This window comes from Nymphaea colorata, chromosome 11 (assembly GCF_008831285.2).
Source record: "Nymphaea colorata isolate Beijing-Zhang1983 chromosome 11, ASM883128v2, whole genome shotgun sequence".
NCBI lineage: Eukaryota > Viridiplantae > Streptophyta > Magnoliopsida > Nymphaeales > Nymphaeaceae > Nymphaea > Nymphaea colorata.
The window spans coordinates 14,377,246-14,398,934 of NC_045148.1; the positions used below are offsets into that span (position 1 = coordinate 14,377,246).

Genomic DNA, 21,689 nt, shown 5'->3' on the forward strand with positions numbered 1-21,689 from the left:
GTTGTCAGGCACTTCCAGGGTGGTAAAGATCTCCTCAGTTTCTATTATCCACTGTTCAGCATTGTCAGCAGTGCCTTTCCCATGAAACTTCGAAGGGTGCAAGCTCATAAACTATTGGTGAGTTACTCCACTTGCCTCACCATTTGTCGTTCTGTTTGTATCCGTACTTGTTCCTCCTGAAGAAGTATTCTGCGTCAGGCCATACATCAATCATGTCATCATCTGCAAAGTGTTCATGATGAATGTTTGTTGTTGTTCTACCAAGCGTCCTAGGTCCAGTAGGATGAGCCTCCGTGTTCCGATTCCCGTTGTTGTGAGGAGTTCTCCCTCCTCCACTAACACTCCCTCCTCTAGTGCGTGCCATTGAACTACACCGCACAGAGGAAACAAATATGAATACGTAAAGCAATTCATTAGAACTACCACAAAAATATGAAACTCAATATTCACATCGAAATCTAAACACCCTTCTTTAATAGGTTTGGATGACCTTCCTCTGCTTGTGATCGACACTGGCATTGGACATGGACTCTAGACACTATGCTCTGATACCAAAGTTGTCATGACCCAATTTTTGACACCAAACATTTTCTTTCATTTCTATAATAGTGGAAGCAATATTGAGTCATGACCAGAACATAAAGAAATCAGACATTGTTTTATTCAATAATAAAATACTTGGACCCAAACAAAAATAACCACAAATCCCCAAAACCGACGCAGTGTCCAGAATGCCAATGCCCGTCCATCACAAGACCAAGGTCGTCACTCCAAAGCCAAAATCTATCAAGGACTAGCTGTAGAGATAGAAAGAATTGTCAGAATTCCTCTGAGTATGAGAAAATCCAGCCAGGAATGGAACATGACCCATCAAAATAATATTTGATTTTGCAAAACAAATGCCCACAAATCATAACACATATTGCAGTTACGACTCAAAAACAAAACGAGGTGTGCACAACCTCCAAAATTTCGTAGGCTTTCAACCGTGGTTCTCTGACAATGTCATGGTCATCGTGCCGAGAAAAAGAAATCCCCGTGGGCACTCACGAGCAGAACAGAACATCTTTTCACCAGGCGATCCAACGGATCGAGGGTACCTGCAGTGAAGCCTCCTGAGATATCCCAGATCGCCGCTACAGCATCATGGTCTCTCTAGGAACACGGGGTGAGAGACATGAGACGTCGCTCCCAAACAGAAACAGAACAGAATCCCGGACCCTTGTGTCGCCCAATACCTTGTGGGCCCTCCAGTATAGACAGAAGAGTGAGCTCAGGCGCACCACTACCTCCCGAGACGAAACCAAACACTGGGCAGAAACAGAAAGCTCGCACTCGCATAGACCATCGTACACAGTCCACGTTTCGCCTTTGAATTCCAAAAGTGAGGGTTTCTCATCACTAGACATCGTCTAGTACCTCTCACAGAAATCGCCCTCAGGCTCAGTTTCTCAGCCAGAATAAATCAACCTTGTAGATCTTAATTTAATGGCAATAAAGCAAAGTCGAATGCATCATAACGAAATTCAGAATCTCAAATAATAATATTGTGAACATCTTTTAGAAACAAGCTATTTCAGAACCTTTTTTCTGAAATTTAAATAAGACTAAAAGCATCAAAGAGCAATGAAAACATAACAACTCGTTTTTAATCTATAAAAACCACCTTTTGGCAATTATTAAGAACTTAGGGGGTACCAGATCGCAATTTCGTATTAAATATCCGATTTTTGCTGAAAATAACTTTCGCAAGCCTCTTTTTGAGGAGGTTTTTAGCAAAAGTGACGCGGCATGAGTCTATAAGAATTATAACAGCATATTTGAATATTTTGCTAATTATTTGGACCAGTTTTGCAAATTTTCAACTTAATATAAAATTCGTCGCACCCTCGTTTCCTTTCATTCCTTCGCCTGATTTTCTCTCTCCTCATGAGAGCACCCCCGTCTTCTTCTCGTTCGACCGATGGTGGGGCTTCCACCGTTCTTCCACCAACAAAATCCAGTAGAGGGGAGGAAGAGATCGTATTCTTCCCGCGAGCACCCCTACCGCAACGCCGGACGCCACCAGCTGCCGCCGCCTCATCTTCTCCTTCTCTAGAGAGATCCAGCGTTCGGGTCTCCCGTAGCTGCTCCTACTGTCACACCCCGACCTTTTGACGCTCAAACATTTTTTTTTTCTAATATCCAACATCGAGGTGTGACTACACAATAGTTCAAAAAGAAATGAGCCAAGCAATTCAAACCAATGGGGCAAGCTTTCCATTATATATCATTTCACTTCAACTGTACATTTGAGAAAAATGCCCCAAAATCACAACATCGATGCCTAATAAAAAACAAAGCGTTAGTAAAACCAAAACCCGACGCGCCGGCACTACAAAAACCAAACCCAAAACCTCCCCAATAGGACGTGAGTGTAGCCAACTGCTCAGCTTGCTGCCCCGGGTCCGCCAAAACCTGAAAAAAAGAAACAACTGAAGACTTAGCCTTCGCAGTATGGCAACAAGCCAGGAAAAGTCCAAACCCTCTTAGGTAGGGCTCAATTATACAAGCAAACATCAGAACAATCTATCATTATGTCGTGTCAGGACGCGACATGCAGAGGCTACTCAATGACTACAATAACATAATTTCAATCAAATGCAAGGCATCATTAGACATGTCACTTATATTCATAAGCACAACAGTCACATGCACATCAATCATGTACATTTCAATCACATACATTTCAGTTTCATTACTATCAGTGAATTTACAGTTCATGTGGGTGCAAACACAGGCACGTGCACACCGCGGGCAGCCTACAGCCGAGAGACAACCCCCGTGGTGGCCCAGAACAATATGGATCCATCTATCCGCTGTAGCAGTAGAGCACTCATCCATGGATGTGTGAATTCCAAGGAGAGATACTCAGCTTTCCCTAGGACACCCATGGTCCAAGCACATCACACAACAGTACCCTGGGGCCTTGCACCGCCTGCGCTCCGAACAGGCGATACCAGTGGCAAAAGCGGGACAACTCCCAAACACATAGTCACATCCCACTGGCCTCTCATCTCTTATTCTTTCATTCTTATACTTATACTTGCACAAACACAATTAACTGGCTAACTCATGGGGTTGGTTCACTTCACGAGTGAACTCACACCTCCAATTGCCTCCACACGAGAGTTTAACATAACAACAACAGTTTTGGCTAGCCGTCATAACAATATGAGTACAACTACCCTCTGTGCAATCATTTGCATCATTGCCCGCGGCAATGTGTATTCAATAAACACAACATTCACATTCATCATCATAACAATCACATCTTTGAAAACTTAGCCAAACCACAGAGAGTAGTCTCAATCTGTGGTGGGCTCGTAGCTGTTCTATGCAGTTATCATTCTAAGATGCTTTTTAATGCACAATTGGGGTCGAGGAGACACTCAACTCGATACCCCGCCTCATCTGTCCTAAACAGTTATCAATTCTAGTATGCAAATGCAAATGCGTAACGTTATCAAAACAATTACTATAAGCTTTTCAAAACAATTCATATCATATATCAATTCATGTACATGCATACACACATTCATTCACGGAACACTCAATCACTTCACATCACAAATCTTAGGATTCCATGATCCTAGGAACACACATTCATTCACTTGCCTAGGCAGGGATTTGCCTGGAATGTCGCCATACCTGTGGCGCGTTCACAAGACTCTTCAAAATGCCTCGAACTTCGAATCCGGTAGGTCAAGGTCGACGAGACGTGCCCGGTGCACCTACAGACATAAACCAAAGGTAAGATTCCTACTAGATACCTAAACAATTCAAACAAATACAAACAGAATCATTGAGGCACGTGTCATCGCCTCAAGACGGTGTCGACGAGTAGTGTCAACCAACAAGCTCTCCATTAGGCCTCCTCCTTACATCTTGACGTTGCCACAAAATATCAAAACCCACAACCATCAATCAATCTATCACTAACACCTTCCTCAATAACGTTCTTTAATTAAGACATCAACCCCAAAGTCACATCCAAATACGTATATTTTCTCCAATTAACTTCATGACACACCCGTACACGAAAACATGCGCTACGTGCACCCTAAGACGGTTCTAAATCTTTCCCACAACCTCACAATCTCTACTATGCTTTCCCTAATGCTTCGAAAATTAATCCATCATGCTTAAATGATCATCAAATATATGAATATTCGCTTTTCAACATAATCTTAAGCTTTCTCCCAAAAACAAAATCACTAACATGTGTTCCAAATAATCAATTCTAAGCTCTAGCATGCTCAAACAATAATTATACATGCTTTTAAAGATAACATTCAATAATTTGAGCTTGATTAGGTCTAGCTCACCCCAAATCAAAAGTCCAAGCCTTCGACAGCCACCTCAAGCATCCAAATGATCCCCAACCAACAAAAATCGTGCCCAGCCTCCACCACCAACACCCCTAGTCGCTGCTATGAGGAAAATGAACACTTCCCCCAAGCTGAAAATTGATCAACAACAATAAAATTAGTGAAAACGAGTGCTCAATTGGGGAAAAAGGGAAAATCGGATAGAAGAACCCCATGTAATCTTATTGAATTCCTAAAAGCTTCTATACCAAGAAAAACTGAATCTTCACTAGAAGATGGTTGGTTGTTCGATCAAGGTGCTAAGAAATATAAACCCCATGTAATCTCATTAGAGTCATTAGCCAGATGCATACAGAGGTCCACAAAGCTCTGCATGCCCAGCAACAATGGGTTTAGCTTTAGACACAAATTGGTGTCGGGCTAAATTGCCGTTTGAATTTAGTAGGTTTTTCGATGGACCATTTAGAAATGTTTAGTCATATATGTTTTTAAGCCCATACATGCATGAATTTGGTCTGTCACGTAATTGGTTTCAGATTTTCCTTTTAACTTTGTTGTTTTCATTCACTTGGTTCGGCCAAATACTGGAAACGTTCAAATTAAAAGGAGAAGTATGCCATGAAAATCAGCTTATATGTCTATGCCTATGCTAATCAAACAGTTCTGTCCTCTTATCAGATCCCCTACTGCTGACGGAGCTTGAAGGAAAGATTGTCGGCTAGATATTTTCAGTTTTTTCTTTTGATCCATGCAAGGAATTCATCCGACTAGTGGTTGAAGGAAAGGAACTTTGAGATTGTCATGATCTCACTGGATACGGACATCGAGCCCTTCAGGAGGGACTTGAATCTGTGCCATGGCCTGCTTTTAGCGACAAACATGCATGAATTTACCTCACTACTTTGAGATTCGGGGGAGTCCTACGCTAGTTATAATTGGAACCGATGAGAAGACCACTGCAGTCAGGTGTCGTGGAAGCCATTGAAGATCATGGTGCTGTGGTTTATCCGTTCACTTCAGAAAGGATGGCAGAACATCGGGAAACAGAGAAATCTAGGCTTGCATCGCAGACAATAGAATCACCGCTAGAGTCAGTTGGAAGGGAACTTTGTCATTGGCAACAGTGGTCTCAAGGTAAGTGATTATCAGATTCAAGGTAAGTGATTATCAGATTCCTTGCTGTAATTCACATGGAAATCAAGTGATTTGACACAGACCTTCAATTCAAGTAACAACCCATTTTCCTTGTTTTTGGCCGGCAAGCATGTCATTTTCTTTGCTGCTTTCTGCCTGCAAAATGATTAATATTTTCTACTCTTTGCTGGTGCTAGTCTCTGATCTTGTCGGCAAGACTGTCCTCCTCTACTTCTCAGCAGACTGGGATCCATTTTGGCCGTTCTTGAACAAGCTTATTGAGACATACCACAGGATCAAAGCCAAGGACTATGCTTTTGAAACAATCTTCAGCTCAAGTGATCACGACGAAGCAGCATTTGAAGAGTTTGGAAATCATATGAAAACTTCAGAAGAGCGGTTGTATCTCCTGTGTCGTCAGCCATATCCTTGCGAGAGTTGGCATTCTCTTACTGTAATCTTCATATATATCAATGTCGCATCTCCTGCAAAGTAAATGCGAATACTATGTAAAGGTTCAACCACCTTGAGTATTGGTCCATTTAAGATGAGCTTTGAATTTGAAATAATTTAAGGAGGAAAATTTTTTAACGAATTAACTTTTTCTGTCAGCGGTTCTGTCGACTGTCGTCAAGCCAACATATAAATTTTTAAATATGTTGGGTCGTGATTTGTAAATGGCTGAGAAATTGAGTCGATTTTTGTAATTGTTTCTTTCTGTTCCTCCCCGAACATTGTAAGCTAACAGTTGCTTGGTTGGTAAGGAAGTGGGGAATCATACCACCAAGTTGTCTGCGCCTAATTTAACGGGCGGCGACTCCGGGCAGTCTCTCTCTCTCTCTCTCTCTCTCTCTCTCTCTCTCTCTCTGTGAGGCGGTCTCGATGGCAGAGAAGGACGACGGAGGCATCAATGGCGGACCATACCGTCTGGTCGAGCTCGTCTCCACTGCGGAGAGGGACTTCCTCGTCAAGCGAAACGGCGATCAGGTGCGGCGATTAATTCCCGTCATTTTCAACTACTTCTCGGCCTTTCTTCTTTTCACCGCATTCTCCGCTGCGAAACCGTAGGCCTCTGACAAATGCAGTCCTCGATAGATCGCCAATTCCAGTAAACCGATGTTCTTTCTCGCGTTTTTGGGGCTCTATTTTCCCCGTCTTCTCGCGGAATTTATTGAAAAGTGAGGAGGCAGCCGGATTCCGGTGAGTTATGCGTTGAATTAACCGGAGCACACCTATAAGTCAAGGCCGTCATTTGGACCCCTGATCATACGTGCGGACCATTTTTTGGTGAGCTTAATCTTTTAGGCTGAATCCGTAGTTATCGTTGAGTGCAAGCTCTTATTTCTACTGAATTACAGGCCTCGGCTCAGTACTAAAAGATCAGCGTTCGTCCATTAATTCTGCGGTTGTTTTTACGAAATTCTTATTTGCCTAGAAATCTAAAAACCAATTGGGCGAAGTTTAGGCCAACTTGAAGAAAAGTGGCCTTCTAAAAGTGAAAATGTTTTGGGCTCGATCTTGAACTGTGTTTAAGTGTGAAGATATGGTAAAAGCGTAGAGTACGTTAAGTTGGAAGTCTCATTGTTATAAATTCTTAAAAGGACCATCTCTTGACTTGTTCGAACGTAGAAATTATTCTTTTATTTGACCATAGACTTAGTGCCATACCTGCATTAATAGGGTGGATGGAGCGCTGTGCCACTTTAAGAGGTACTCATTAATTTATTCTCTTTCTCCCTTTTTCATTTAATATATAAAGTGTCATGTCGGGGCAAGGTAAAAACCGCCCAACTATTATCACATAAAAGGTTTTGGACGCTTGTCCTCCCTTAGTGGATGTCCTGAAAACAATATTGCACCTAATCAGGTATATATATATATATATATTTGTGGTAATTAAATTTCGAAGCCTATTATTTATATTTGACAATGTCCACTGTTCGGCTGATCGATGTTTGACCATAATCTTTTTCACAGTCAGTTCTACTGTCAAACTATGTCCATCTCCACCTGCGTTAGCTTCCAGTGTTTTGTTTTGGGGATCTTTCTTTTTAAATGCTTCCCTCATTTATAAGGGATTGGCATCTTTATAACCGACCAGTCCTTAACATTTTCTCCTGTGAGACCCGTGCGTTCTCTGAAGCAACTTTCTACAGTCATCTACTTGACAAAATTGACTTATGTAATCTGAGAAAGTACCTAGCTCTTGCCTTTGTCTCTTTGAGAACCTTATTATTTCAAATTTTAAAATATCTACACGTGAGAGTGGAAGAAAGACACCCAAGAAACTTATCCGCTATTTGGTCTGATTCCGGGGAACCGGCCAATTTCTAGGATCCCAATCGTGAGGAGGCCAATGTGCTTCTCAGTCTGATTTTTACAACATGCCCAACTCGATATCAATGTTTGTAATATTATATTACTATTGGTCCATCTCAGTCGATATGTTGCCTGACAACACGAGTGTGGTTGACTGAAACCCACTCGAGGTGCCCTCGTTGTTGAGTTTCTCAGCTTCGTCGCCGTCCCACCTAAGGAAGTTTTTTGCTTTGTTCCTAGCTAGGTTCGGAAAAGTAAAACTATTTTCAAGAAGCTGACAAGTTGTTATGTGATAGTCTCTAAATTGCAGAGGACAGCAAAACTCAAATGAATTACGCTGATATATCGTCCTTTTGCTCATTTAATGTTAATCAAGAACTACGATGTGGATCAGTGAGTATCAAAGAATCATACTTGATAAAAAATCTTATCTACAGCTCACTCACAGGACACTTCATCTTCATCTTTACATCAGCTATCCCCTTATGTTGTATAGAGAACTTCATGAAATAGGCCCATTCCCTGTATCTTCAGCGTGAGACTGGAAGTTAGAAAAGCACATGCTATGCTGCTGAATCCTTCTTTCCCCCTGCTGCTTCAATTTATATTCCTTTTTCCCTTTAGAAAGCCCTCTCAGTCAGTAATGGTTATCACTCAATTAATTGATTCTGAATATCATGTGAAATAGATGTCTCTTCTCCTTTTGCACCAAAAACAGGTAAAAGTCAATCATCTGGAAGGGAAGGTTGTTGGCCTCTATTTCTCCGCATCTTGGTGTGGCCCATGCCAACGATTCACTCCCAAGCTCGTGAATGCATATGAAGAGCTTTCTCAAAGAGGTGATTTTGAGGTTGTATTTGTATCGGCTGATGAAGACCAAGAAGAATTTGACAAATACTTCTCAAAAATGCCATGGTTGGCTATTCCATTCTCTGATTCAGACATCAGATCATCTCTCGATCAGATCTTTGAGGTTTCAGGGATCCCACATCTTGTCATTCTTGATGGCAATGGTCAGCTGTTGACAGATGATGCTGCCATGATGATTAGGGATTATGGGGCTGAAGCCTATCCGTTTTCTGCGGAAAGGTTGCAAGAGTTGAAGGTAGAGGAGGAAACTGCACGAAACAATCAGAGTCTTAAGTCCATTTTGGTTCACTCGACAAGAGATTTTCTTGTATGTAATGACGGCAGGAAGGTATTCATACTTGTGCCTCGTATACTGCATTATTCGTTCATTATAAATGAATCTGATGCATCCTCATCTTACAGTTGATAGAATACTGATATATTGACCATTTGTTGGAGTAAAAAGATTAATTTTTCTTGTCGACTAGAATGACAGTGATTTTACTAGCACGCCATCTTACAGTTGTTAGAATACTGATATACTGACCCCTTGTTGAGTAGAAAGATTAATTTTCTTGTATACTAGAAAGAAAGTGATTTTACTACTTCCTGAATAATGCACCATTTGGGCACAGTAGTGGGAACTTATGGGACCTGACATGGCTCCACGTTCATGCCAATTTCGAAAATGAAAAATAAAAACAAAGAAGCAAGTAGCAGCACTCTTGAATGTTGTTCGTGCATGGTCCGTTCCCATAAACCATAAAATTAAATGTCTGTATAAGTTGTAGCCGCTAACTTTGAAAAGCATATGGTACAATACCGACGAAGGAGAGAAAAATGAGATCTCCTGCAACCTTTTCATGCTTATTGTAGAGAAGAAGAGAGCATATTGGAGATGCGAGTGAGGACATGATGAAATGGCAACGTGAGGAAGTACAAGATGGCTCTTTGGGCGTTAAATGTTAATGATATGAGCTTAAATTGCCATGGCTACTTTTGTGCTCTTTCTTTGTGACAGCCAAACCGGTTGCTGACCTGTGGTTGGAGAAATAGTATACTGTCTCCAGAACATACGAAGTAATACCAAAATTTATCTGTATGAAGTATGAAGATTATCAAGATACTTTTGCTACAGTAAATGCCATTAGAGGTGAATGTCTGTTACTAGACTACAACCCACCCTTCAACAGAATTCTCTGCCTCCCTTACAATCTCCTCAATGCAGAACTTCGTTTTGTCCCACAATTTCTGAGAAACAGATTTCGATTTTATACTATTAATTCATTAAAGTTCCCTGGAAGGAAACCTGGTGTCAAGTAGTTGACCTAAACCAGATTTCACTTGCTAGGATTTGACCTTTTGGCAATTTCTTGAAAGACCAACATAATGCACTGATGATGCACAATAGTCAGTTGTTTGCATCTTTCCCTGTTCGTGAAAAACATAAACGTGTTTGGTTCTTTATGCTGCACGTACTTTTCGACAGCGCAACGCTTTTTATGTGGCTACTTGTGTTTTAAATTCTGGCTATAACTGTCTTTTAAGTTAAAATTTCTTACCTTCTGCATGACTATGCCCATAACTGTGCCTATGCTAATTCAAGAGTTTCCCTTTCTTCTTTCCTTTTATCAGGTCCCTGTGACACAGCTTGAAGGGAAGACTGTCGGCTTGCTATTTTCAGCAGATTCTTTCTACTCATGCAAGGAATTGATCCCACAGCTCGTTGAAGTCTACAACAAGTTGAAGGAAAAGAATTTTGAGATTGTCTTGGTCTCACTGGATACCGACGCGGAGTCCTTTGATGAGGGATTTGAAGCTATGCCATGGCTTGCCTTGCCTTTTAGTGACAAGACATGCATGAAGTTACCTCACTACTTTGAGATTCGGGGGATCCCAACACTAGTTATAATTGGACCAGATGGAAAGACACTGCAGTCAGACGTTGTCGAAGCCATTGAAGATCATGGTGCTGAGGCTTATCCCTTCACTTCTGAAAGGATGGCAGCGCTTTTGGAAATAGAAAAAGCTAAGCTTGCATCACAGACAATAGCATCGCTGCTAGTATCGGACGAAAGGAACTTTGTTATTGGCAATGGTGGTCTCAAGGTAGTGATGGTCAGATTCCTTGCTGTAATTCACATGGTTGGGAAGAACTCAACTTGTTTGAGATGGATCTTCCATTCAAGAAACAAATTCTCCTTAATTTGAAAGCTTGACATTTTCTTTGCTGCTTTCTACCTGAAAAATGACGAATTTTTTCTTTTCTTCGCAGGTGCCAGTCTCTGATCTGGTTGGCAAGACCGTCCTCCTCTACTTCTCAGCACACTGGTGTCCTCCATGTCGTGCATTCTCGCCCAAGCTTATTGAGACATACCACGAGATCAAAGCTAAGGACTCTGCTTTTGAAATAATCTTCGTCTCAAGTGATCACGACCAAGCGGCATTTGAAGAGTACTTTGCCACAATGCCATTTTTAGCTCTCCCATACGGCGACACGAGAAAGAAGTCTTTGTCAAAAACTTTCAAGGTCACCGGAATCCCAACTCTTGTCGCCATCGGGCCGAGTGGCAGGACTCTAACAAAAGATGCTAGGAATCTAGTGATCAATTATGGCGCTGCGGCCTATCCTTTCACAGAGGTACGTCTGAAGGAGGTGGAACAGGAGATGGAAGAAATGGCAAAGCAGTGGCCTAAGGAAGTGCAGCAGCATCCGCTTCATGAGGAACATTCACTTGAACTATCTCGCCGGCCAAATTACATATGTGATGCATGCGACTCTGAGGGGCATGGTTGGTCATACCTATGTGCAGATTGTGACTTCGACCTTCATCCAATGTGTGCTTTAAAAGCAGGAGCAGATGTTGGTGCTCAAGATGATGAGAATACAGTTGGCTATAGAGAACAAGATGAACCATCCAATGAAACTTGGGTTTGTGATGGTGAGACCTGCCGTAAGGCCTGAAGAAAAAACACCCCTTCGTTTTGAACCAAATAAAACTCCCATCGTGATGCTTTTACTGTATCCGCTTGCTCTGGCTTAGCTGCTTAGTTGCATATTTATTTGGCATCCACAGCACACGTATACTCCACTTGCTCAATTGTTTTGTGGTAGAAATCATATGAGAAACTTCAAAAGAAAATGGTTGTATTCCCCGTCTTCCGTCGTATGCATGTGAGAATTGGCATTCTCTTACTAGGTAGGCACAATTTATTTCCATGGCATATATATTCTACCTTACTGTAACTGTTCGTTTTTCTAAAATTGGAACTCGTGTTTGTTGTAAATTACTAGTTCTTGTAAATATTATTTTACTGAAGATCATTGCGCATCTCCCTCAAAATTGCCAATATTTATGACTATAGACAACCCTCTGGATTAGCTTTTTGGAGCAGTATAACGGTGTAATTTATTGTATATAACAAAGACGAAATCAAGATGCATGTCAGTTTTCGACATACAACTTAAAGAAAGGCAGGCTTAAGCAGTATCAATATTATATGATTCTTTTTACCTGTGAAATTCATGTTACATGTTCAAGAAACATGATTTTTGTTGTCTTAGAAAATGCAGATTACAATTTCATTGGTGTTTTGTTCATTAAAAAAATGACGCCAAACACAACATTTGGTTAGAGTAGTCATGCTTGCATATTTAAAATACACACGCACACTCATACACTTATATATACAAAGATCGCTAAATTTTAGACTTGGTCAATCTGAGACTATTTAGACTGATTATTTACCAATCAATCAATTTGATTAATGTTTTAAAGTATTGTACGTACAATTGCTTTCTAACATCAAACAATAATTTACCATTTATCCAACTATAATTTACCATTTAACCTTCCTGGGGAAGATACATCAAAAAACCCCTCCTCTCGAGGCCAAAGGCTGGTTGGTGGCATGGGTGGACTTACAGTTATTCACTTCAACTCACAACTCAAGGGTAGCATTTTCTACCATTTGCAGCTCGGATAAGTAGTTTCTATGAAAATCAAACTAATAATTGAACTTTCATTCAACCCAACCAACTACATTATGCTCAATAAAAGAGCCACATGATGATTGGTAACGTTAAACATTTACCTTATATATATATATATATATATATATATATATATATATAAGTACCCCACGAGATATAACTATTTTTAAATGAGTGCTCCTCTAACCAATTGTTCTGGCTCCACCATTGGCTATGCCCCTTGAGGCACCATTTTTTACCTTCTTAAAAAAATACTTTTACTTGTAGATTGTGCCAATACTTAATTTAGATGTTTTGGATGCCACAAAAAAAAATATAAAAATCAATCCATGCTTTTTTGGCCACAAAATGGTTTTCTTAGCTTACAAGATTAGAAAAAAAATGCATACTTAGTCAACCGGTTTATCGTCTGGATTTTGCAGTCGGTCTTCCAAAGATTGGAACACAAAAATGTGGTTGCTTAATCTCTAAGTTCGAAAAAGGCCAAGAAAAATTAATGTGTAGATCAGCGGTGGGATCCGGGATGTTAGATTGAGGTTGTACCGATCCAAAATATCTTAGATCCTTCATATACACTCTACAGTAAAATGATTGAAGTGCACTGACATCAAAATATATGGACGTTGAATAGAAGATATTTATCTAAAATGAAATCTAAATTCGAGTCTTGAAACTATTAGATATTTATTTAAGATGCATCCGAATTGTATGACAGGATGCCACTTTTTAAACCCAAATCTGATCTGATTTCTTGATTATTTATTTTCATATTTGACGTTTTAAAACCAATGGCGTCAGATATCTAACCCAGATTCGACCCATTAACATCCTTAGAAATCACCGGCCAACTTTTGCATAGTAAAACACATCTCCATCATTCCCACGTATATATATAAATATATATAAATATATATATATATATATATATATATATATATAAATATATATATATATATATATATATATATATATATATATATAGAGAGAGAGAGAGAGAGAGAGATTGTTACTAAAGAAATTTTTTGCACATACTAATTAACATGATTAATGAATGCTGATCTAATATAACTTTGCTTCAATTCAAGTTAGTTTTATGAAAGATATAAAATTTTTTATTATGAAAAACTGATGTAGGCTTTAACTGTGTGATGATTAAATAAACACATCCAAATATCACTGTTAGTTAATATCTATAAAGCTAGTTTGCATAAAAAATTATTTCAGCATTGACCTAATTTAAGAAGTCCTTTTTTTTTAACATTAACGAAACTTCACAGTCTTTTTCTGCATTTCTCTCGGGTTCTCTCTTGAGTATTTAATATGGAGAAATTTCATTGAACGTTCCCTGTCGACTATCTAGTAATAAGAAAGACCCAAGTTGTATACTTATATATGTTTTTGCAAGAGAGAGAGAGAGAGAGAGAGAGAGAGAGAGATGGGGGTGCATGTTAAAGAGTATTTATTAATAAGAAAGACACAAGTGATATATTTATATACGTGTTTGCAAAAAAGCGAGAGGGAGAGATGAGTGTTCATGTTTAAGAATCCATCTAATCACTTCGCTGATTGGCCAGATAATTTTATTTTATTGATTTGATATATATATATATATATTGCTTATTAAAAAGTAAAATGCCAAAAGAACAAGGTTATATATACGTATCTACTACCACCAACCGCTTAATTGAATGGTCAAAGATTTTGTATTTAAAAAATCAATATGTTGTGCAAGAAGGACCTACCGAGAACATGTTTTGATGGATGTTTTAATTCATTTTTTTTCTAAAAACATAACTGCACGCATGGTGATTGAATTTATGAGTTCATGAATCAACATTTAAATTGCTCGGTACGATTTATATTGGCTTTCGTAAAGTTTGAAAAGTCATCTTTTATGTAGTGGCTATTTCCTTGATAAAAGATATTATGAATACACTCCAGTTACAATGTAGCGGGACCATGGCCTTAAAGATTCTTCGATCTTGTCAAGTTATTTCTCAAGAATATATGTACTTTCTCACCGACGAAAGAAGATAGTGCACCGTGACCATAAAATATTTGTTTTGCTTATTTTATCGTGGAAAGTGTACCTTACACCTATCTTTCTCTGTGTCTTTTGACGCGGCTAGGCATGAGGTTTCCATGAAGTTTCTATACCTAAAAGTCCCATGCTTAGTTGCTATAGGACATCTAAACTTGAGCAATTGGTGTCGATTCAAAATGGACGTATTCTTTTTTATATCCACATATATTCAAATTCAAATTTCATGTGAACGCATATAAACAAAAGTCAGTCTATAATATATTATATTCGAGCTCTGAATTCTAGGTTCCAAGTCCCAATCTGATTTGATACGAGTAACGAAGAGTAGGTCTCCATGAGCCCGGTTTCTTTTCAGGCCGGTGCCCGTAGATATCTGACTCGATTGCCATCTTAAAAGAGCATTAAAATATAAACGGTTCCGTCATCATCTTATAAATTTATAGAAAAGTTGGGATTTTGGCTTGCTTTGGGTTTATTGGCGCGAATATTTAAGCAGCCTCAGTGCAGTGGGTGGAAAACGGCAGTGCGAAAGATTGCCTGCGTCTAACTTAACAGGCAGCGGCAGTACAGTACCCAATCTCTCTCTCTCTCTCTCTCTCTCTTTGCGCCTCTCAAGTGTTCTCGATGGCGGAGAAGGCCGACGGAGCCAGAACATACCGTCTGGTGGAGCTCCTCTCCTCTGCTGAGAGGGACTACCTTGTCAGGCGAAACGGCGATCAGGTGCGCGATTCATTCTCATTATTTTTCCTTTCTTATCTGCATCTCCTCTTTCCAACGAATTGAAGTGTCCAATAATTGAGAATTCCAGAAAAGTGTTCTTGTTTCTCGTGTTTTCGTGCTCTGTGTTTTCTCCGTCTTATCGCATAACTGCTTGAAAGCGAAGAGAGAGCCGGATTCCGGTGAGCTTCCCGTAATCCCGTTGCATTGTTCGGAAGCGGCGCGCACCTAGGCAATGACTTGGAGTGCCCCCGAATAACGCGTGCCGAACGTAGATTCAGAGAGCTTAATCTTCAAGCTCAATCTGCCGTGATCATGGAGAATAAATAAGAAAAAGGGAAAGATAAAGAACGAGATGCCTTTTTTTGACGAAGTTTGGAGGATACTGCCGTAAGAAAGAGGTGGCCACGCAGCCCACGGCCATGGTGGCTCTCGTCAACTCCAACTGAACTACTACAGCCCCTCGGCTCAGTCTTAAAGATATCGATTTGTCGAATGGACCGATTCATCGATTTTAGCTGAGTCGGTTCACAACCGACATAAAAATTTTAACAAATAGCTGAATTAACGAAACGATTGAAATATTAACAAAAGTCTGAAATTATCCACTCGTGTCTCGAATCGGCCACCGAATCGAATCATTTTCATGGATTCCAGTAAAATTGGCACAGACTGATTCGGTTTTCAATTTAACGTGCTTTACTCATAGCTTCCAGTGTTTTTGTTGGGCTTCCTTTTTTTTTCTTCGCAGATTTTTAAAGGATTAGTTGGCCCCTTCATTTCTACCTTCTAACAATTGACCAAGTCTATCCTCAACATTTGCTCTTGTAAGACCATGAATTCTTTGTCTATAGATAGTGATCTACCTGCCAAAATGAACTTACGTAATTAATTTGAAAAGGCAATCTTAAACTCCTCCCTTTTATCTTTTTTTGAGAAGCCTATTCCAATTTCTAGTTATCTGCATGAGAATGGATACAAATACACCGATTTTCCTGATTCTTAAGGGAATCGATCAACTTTTAGAACCCAAATCAGGCCACAATTGAATAGGAAGAAGGCCAATTTGATGATTCGTGCCCAACTTTACAACTTACCCAACTTGATGTCAATGCGTGTCCCATTGGTCAATCTCAGTGAGTACTGAGGATGTAGTATGTCGACGAAATGACTTTAGAAAGGATACAGTTTTGAAAAATACGTAATTTTACTTGCAACTTCTTTGAACAAAAAGGAGGAAATACACCAAATGGAGGCTGCGATACAGGCTGACGTGTATCGGCCGTTTCGCTTAGCCAGCAAACAGACATGGTGCTGACACCGATACGGAGGTCACTGACAAAACTATTCTGGCTGGCTTGTGGTTCCCTCGTTGTAGAGTTGCTCGAGCTCCGCCGCCATTCCATCAAAGCAAGTTACTAGTTCTGTTCGTAGCTAGGTTCACAAAACGTATGACCATTTTCAAAAAGGTGACAGATTATCAGTGATACTCCATTGTTGCAAAGGAGAAAGGCAAATGAACCATGCTGATATCTTGTCCCTTTGGTCGTCTACTGTTATTCCAGCGCTGTGATGTAGGTAAGTGAGTATCAGAAGAACTATACGTAAGAAATAAAAATAATCTTATTTGAAGCTACGGTACAGGAGACTTCTTCTTCATCTTTACGTCCCCCATCCCTAGCGTAGCGAACTTCATGAAATCGGTCGTCTCCCCTCATCCTCAGTGGGAGACTGGAAGTTAGACACGCACATGCTATGCTGAATCCTTCATTCCATCTGCTGATTTAAACTACACTTCCTTTTCCCTTCAGAAAACCCACTCAACCAGTAATGGTTATCATTCATTCATGGATTCTGAATATCATCATGTGTCGTAGATGTCTGACAGCCGTTTGCAAATGGGTTTCCTAAGTACAGGTAAAAGTCAATGATCTCGAAGGGAAGACTGTTGGCCTCTATTTCTCCGCATCTTGGTGTGGCCCATGCCGACGATTCACTCCGGAGCTCATCAGCGCATATGAAGGGCTTGTTCCAAAAGGCGATTTTGAGGTTGTATTTATATCGGCTGATGAAGACCAGGAGCAATTCGACAAGTACTTTTCAAAAATGCCTTGGTTGGCCATTCCATTCTCTGATTCAGACACCAGATCATCTCTCGATGAGATATTTGAGGTCTCAGGGATCCCAAATTTGGTCATTCTTGATGGTAATGGTAACCTGTTGACAGATGATGGCACCATGATGATTAGAGAGTATGGTGTTGAGAGCTATCCATTTTCTACGGAAAGGATACAAGAGTTGAAGGCAGAGGAAGAAAATGCTCGAAATAATCAGAGTCTGAAGTCAATTTTGGTACATTCGGCAAGAGATTTTCTTATATACAATGATGGCAGGAAGGTATTCATACTCGCTCCTTGTATACTGCAATGTCCTTTCATTGTACAAGACATTGATGCATCCTCATCTTATGGATTTTAGTCGACTGGTATACTGGTCACTTGTTAAATAGATTAATTTTCTTGTGCACTAGAATGAAATTGATTTTACCACCTACTGAATTAATGCACCAATTCCTGATTGATTGTTGAACCATAATCTTGAACCTTGTTCTTTCCTGCTGCCGTGTTTGTCATGTCAGGCGAGTTTAGTTGATTAAGAAAGAATGAACCTAAGAGATCATACAAGGCTAATCTGAGCTAGCTTTTTTGCCTTGGCAGTAGGAACTTATGGGATCTGACATGGTTGCACACTCATTCCACATTCTCCAAAGAAAAACAGGAAAACGAGGAAGAAGCTCGCAGCACACTTGGGATATTAATTGTGTGCATGATTAGTTTCCATAGAACATAAAATGTATATATAATATGTATACTGTAGCATAGTAACTTATGGAATCATTTAGTACCAGGCTGAAATAAAAAAAAAAAAAAAAAGAGAGCTGCTGCAACCTTTTCATGCTTACTGTAGACAGCAAGAGAAAACTTAATGGTGATAAAGTAGATAATGGGTGTTGGACGTCCTTGTGTATGTTCATAATATTTGTTTCGATCACTATTGCTTTTTATTCTTTCCCTTTTTTTAGCTTTTTACTTTGAAATAGCCAATCAGGGCATTTAGCATTGCAGACTAGTGAGTGGAAAAGATGGTAGACTGTCTCAAGAATTATACGAAAATAAGATTATTACCACGAGACAGTTGCTATCGCATATGCCATTAGGAAAAGCATGCGGCTTCTTCTGTGATGCCGTAGAAGAAATCTCTGACACTAGGATATGAACCGCCCATGAACAGAGTTCTCTGCCCCTGATTAAATCTCCTTAATGCAGAACTTCAGTTTGTCCTGCCTCTGCTGAGAAATAGACATGGATTTTATACAATAAAAGTTCCCATCAAAGATTCCCAGGTTGAAACGTCAGCAAAGATGTAACGTAACGTCAACCTGATGTCAAGATATGTTATTTCATTTTAGTTATCCATGAAAAAAGAATTAGTTGACGTAAATCAGATTAATTAAATTCACTTGCTAGGCTTGACCCTTTGGCACTTCTTGAAACACAAACCTAATGCAATGGTGGCGTTCAACAGTCGGCTGATTACACCTTCTGATTAGTGATTTTTTTGTTTTATTTGCTTTTCTTGACAACCATGGCTTTTTATGTAATTACATGTGTTTTAGGTCCTTACTCCAAGTCATTGTCAGACCAGCTAAAATCTCCTCCTTTTTACATCACCATGTAATGCGTCCTATTATCAGGTCCCTGTGACAGAGCTTGAAGGAAAGACCGTCGGTTTGCTATTTTCGGCATATTCTTTCGAACCATGCAAGGAATTCATCCCACAACTAGTGGAAGTCTACAACAAGTTGAAGGAAAAATACTTTGAGATTGTCATGATCTCACTGGATTTCAACACCGAGAGCTTTGATGAGGGATTTCAAGCAGTGCCATGGCTTGCTCTGCCTTTTAATGACTTGACATGCACGAAGTTACCTCGCTACTTTGAGATTGAGGGGATTCCTACACTAGTTATAATTGGACCCGACGGGAAGACGCTGCAGTCAGATGTCGTCGAAGCCATTGAAAATCATGGTGCTGAGGCTTATCCGTTCACTTCAGAAAGGATGGCAGCACTTATGGAAATAGAGAAAGCTAAACTTGCATCACAGACAATAGAATCGCTGCTAGTCTCAGATGAAAGGGACTTTGTCATTGGAAAGGGTGAGCTCAAGGTAGTGATTATCAGATTCCTTCCTGTAATTCTCATGATAGAGAACGAATCAAGTTATTTGAGATGGATTTTCAGTTTAAGAAACAACTCATTTTCCGTTTCTTTTCTTTCTTCTGCCAGAAAGTTTGTCATTTTCTTTGCTGCTTTCTACCGGCAAAACAACGAATTTTCTCTTTTCTTCGCAGGTGCCAGTCTCTGATCTAGTTGGTAAGACTGTCCTCCTCTACTTCTCAGCACACTGGTGTCCTCCATGTCGTGGATTCACCCCCAAGCTTATTGAAACATACCACGAGATCAAAGCTAAGGATTCAGCTTTTGAAATAATCTTCGTCTCAAGTGATCACGACCAAGCAGCATTTGAAGAGTACTTTGCCACAATGCCATTTTTAGCTCTCCCTTACGGCGACATGAGAAAGAAGTCTTTATCAAAAACCTTCAAAGTCACCGGCATCCCGACTCTTGTTGCCATCGGCCCGAATGGCAGGACACTAACGAAAGATGCTAGGAATCTAGTGGCCAATTATGGCGCTGCAGCATATCCTTTCACAGAGGAGCGGCTGAAGGAGCTGGAACAGGAGACGGAAGAAACAGAAACAGCAGAAAGTGATGCTGAAGATGATCAGAATGGAGTCGGCCAAGAAATACAAGGTGAACCATGCAATGAAGGCTTGGTTTGTGATGGTGAAGTTTGCCGTAGAGCCTGAACTCTGAAGGAAAGCCTCCCTCTTGTTGTTGAACCAAATAAAACCCCTATCATATGCTCGTAGGACATATCGTTTTGTGATGCTTTTTACGGTTACTGTATCTGTTTGTTGTTTAATAAACTCTGCTTATGTATGCTTTCCCTCCCTCTCGATCGTGGAATGAATGTGGATAGGGTTGCCTATGTTTAAAAAGATCTTAACTACTATAGTTTTGATACACTTATCGAGCACTCAATGTAGAACTAGATGGAAGAAGAAATTAGTATTGTTCTAATAAAAAGTTGTGAGGATATGTAATGTGATCTAAATGATTTTTTTTTAGTGACAGTATGTTTCCAAATTACCGGAAGGCGATGTATTTGTTAGGATCCCGACATCAACGGGCCAACCGAAGGAGTTGAGGTCCTGAAGCCAAGATCACCTCGAGGAATCCAGACCCAAAAACCTAAACAAATTATACAAGGAACTACCCGGCCGGACAGGACCGCGGCGCAAACCCGATAGGACGTGCATACACAGAAGGGTAATCCCAAAAACCTAACTAAAGCAAATCCTATTATAGAAAACTATTAGGGATGCGAGGCCGTACAAGCGTGTGTGATACAGAAATGCTCTCGCAACTCACTCAATGCTAACCATTCAAACCACACAAACCATATCTACACGTAACAAACCACACCCAATACCCTAGGTAGGCTCGTCGATTAGCGGTCGTGTCTAGGCCAAGGGCCGTCGAGGTACCGCTGGAATCAACCAAGGCCGAAGCCGGGCTTCAAACAATCACACAAGCAAAATGCACCCGACCCGCGATACTACAAGGGAGTGAGAGGGCGTTACCGGCCAAGCGAGACTTGGCTATCAGCAAGGTGGCCACGAGGTGAATTCCTGACCTCGGGCAATGCAGCGGCAAGGATGGAAGGTCTCCGGTTGAGGAAGGCAGCGGATTGGATCCACGCGGCAAGTTGGAATCAACACGAGAAGTCTTCAAGTGGCCGGCTAGGGACGCCGGGCTAGCTGCTGGAATAAGCCCCTCCTGGCCGTGAGTAAGAGGCAGCAACAACCCACGAGCTACTGCTGGAAGAGGCCCTCCTGGCCGTGAAGGGGGTGCGGCAGCAAGAGGGGTGCCAGAGGTGGAAGGGTCCCGCTGTGCGTGGGGAGGTCCTTCGGGAGGGTAGGGTTCGGTCTAGAACCCGGGAGATCCTAACTACGGAAAGGAGAAGAGCTCAGACAGACCTAGCTACGCGGACGGCTGTGGATGGCTGGCTAGGTCGAGGCTTAGGCGAGCTAAGTCAAGGCTTAGGGTCAGCTGGGACAAGGTTGACTAAAACACG

At 40.7% G+C, this 21,689-nt stretch overlaps 3 protein-coding genes across 3 annotated transcripts; all 3 read left to right on the forward strand.

Annotated features, from left to right (window-relative positions):
- Nucleotides 1–5,314: 5,314 nt before the first annotated feature.
- Nucleotides 5,315–6,000, forward strand: LOC116263570 (probable nucleoredoxin 1). The gene is made up of 2 exons (XM_031643307.1): nucleotides 5,315–5,504; nucleotides 5,702–6,000. Exons 1-2 carry the CDS (start codon nucleotides 5,315–5,317, stop codon nucleotides 5,998–6,000), a joined length of 489 nt encoding a protein of 162 aa, XP_031499167.1.
- A 276-nt stretch (nucleotides 6,001–6,276) lies between these two features.
- On the forward strand, nucleotides 6,277–11,992 carry LOC116265022 (probable nucleoredoxin 1). The gene is made up of 4 exons (XM_031645535.2): nucleotides 6,277–6,491; nucleotides 8,542–9,021; nucleotides 10,308–10,781; nucleotides 10,948–11,992. Exons 1-4 carry the CDS (start codon nucleotides 6,387–6,389, stop codon nucleotides 11,635–11,637), a joined length of 1,749 nt encoding a protein of 582 aa, XP_031501395.1. The 5' UTR covers nucleotides 6,277–6,386; the 3' UTR covers nucleotides 11,638–11,992.
- Nucleotides 11,993–15,184: 3,192 nt separating this feature from the next.
- LOC116263773 (probable nucleoredoxin 1) lies at nucleotides 15,185–20,623 on the forward strand. The gene is made up of 4 exons (XM_031643552.2): nucleotides 15,185–15,430; nucleotides 17,345–17,824; nucleotides 19,182–19,655; nucleotides 19,840–20,623. The coding sequence occupies exons 1-4, from the start codon at nucleotides 15,335–15,337 to the stop codon at nucleotides 20,356–20,358; spliced, it is 1,569 nt and encodes a 522-aa protein (XP_031499412.1). The 5' UTR covers nucleotides 15,185–15,334; the 3' UTR covers nucleotides 20,359–20,623.
- The last annotated feature ends 1,066 nt before the right edge of the window (nucleotides 20,624–21,689 follow it).

Coding starts and splice junctions, on each gene's coding strand:
- LOC116263570 (XM_031643307.1), top strand. CDS start 5,315: ATGAGAAGACCACTGCAGTCAGGTGTCGTGGAAGCCATTGAAGATCAT. Junction 5,505..5,701: donor TTGGCAACAGTGGTCTCAAG/GTAAGTGATTAT, acceptor TGCTGGTGCTAG/TCTCTGATCTTGTCGGCAAG.
- LOC116265022 (XM_031645535.2), top strand. CDS start 6,387: ATGGCAGAGAAGGACGACGGAGGCATCAATGGCGGACCATACCGTCTG. Junction 9,022..10,307: donor TATGTAATGACGGCAGGAAG/GTATTCATACTT, acceptor TCCTTTTATCAG/GTCCCTGTGACACAGCTTGA. Junction 10,782..10,947: donor TTGGCAATGGTGGTCTCAAG/GTAGTGATGGTC, acceptor TTTTCTTCGCAG/GTGCCAGTCTCTGATCTGGT.
- LOC116263773 (XM_031643552.2), top strand. CDS start 15,335: ATGGCGGAGAAGGCCGACGGAGCCAGAACATACCGTCTGGTGGAGCTC. Junction 15,431..17,344: donor TCAGGCGAAACGGCGATCAG/GTGCGCGATTCA, acceptor TCCTAAGTACAG/GTAAAAGTCAATGATCTCGA. Junction 17,825..19,181: donor TATACAATGATGGCAGGAAG/GTATTCATACTC, acceptor TCCTATTATCAG/GTCCCTGTGACAGAGCTTGA.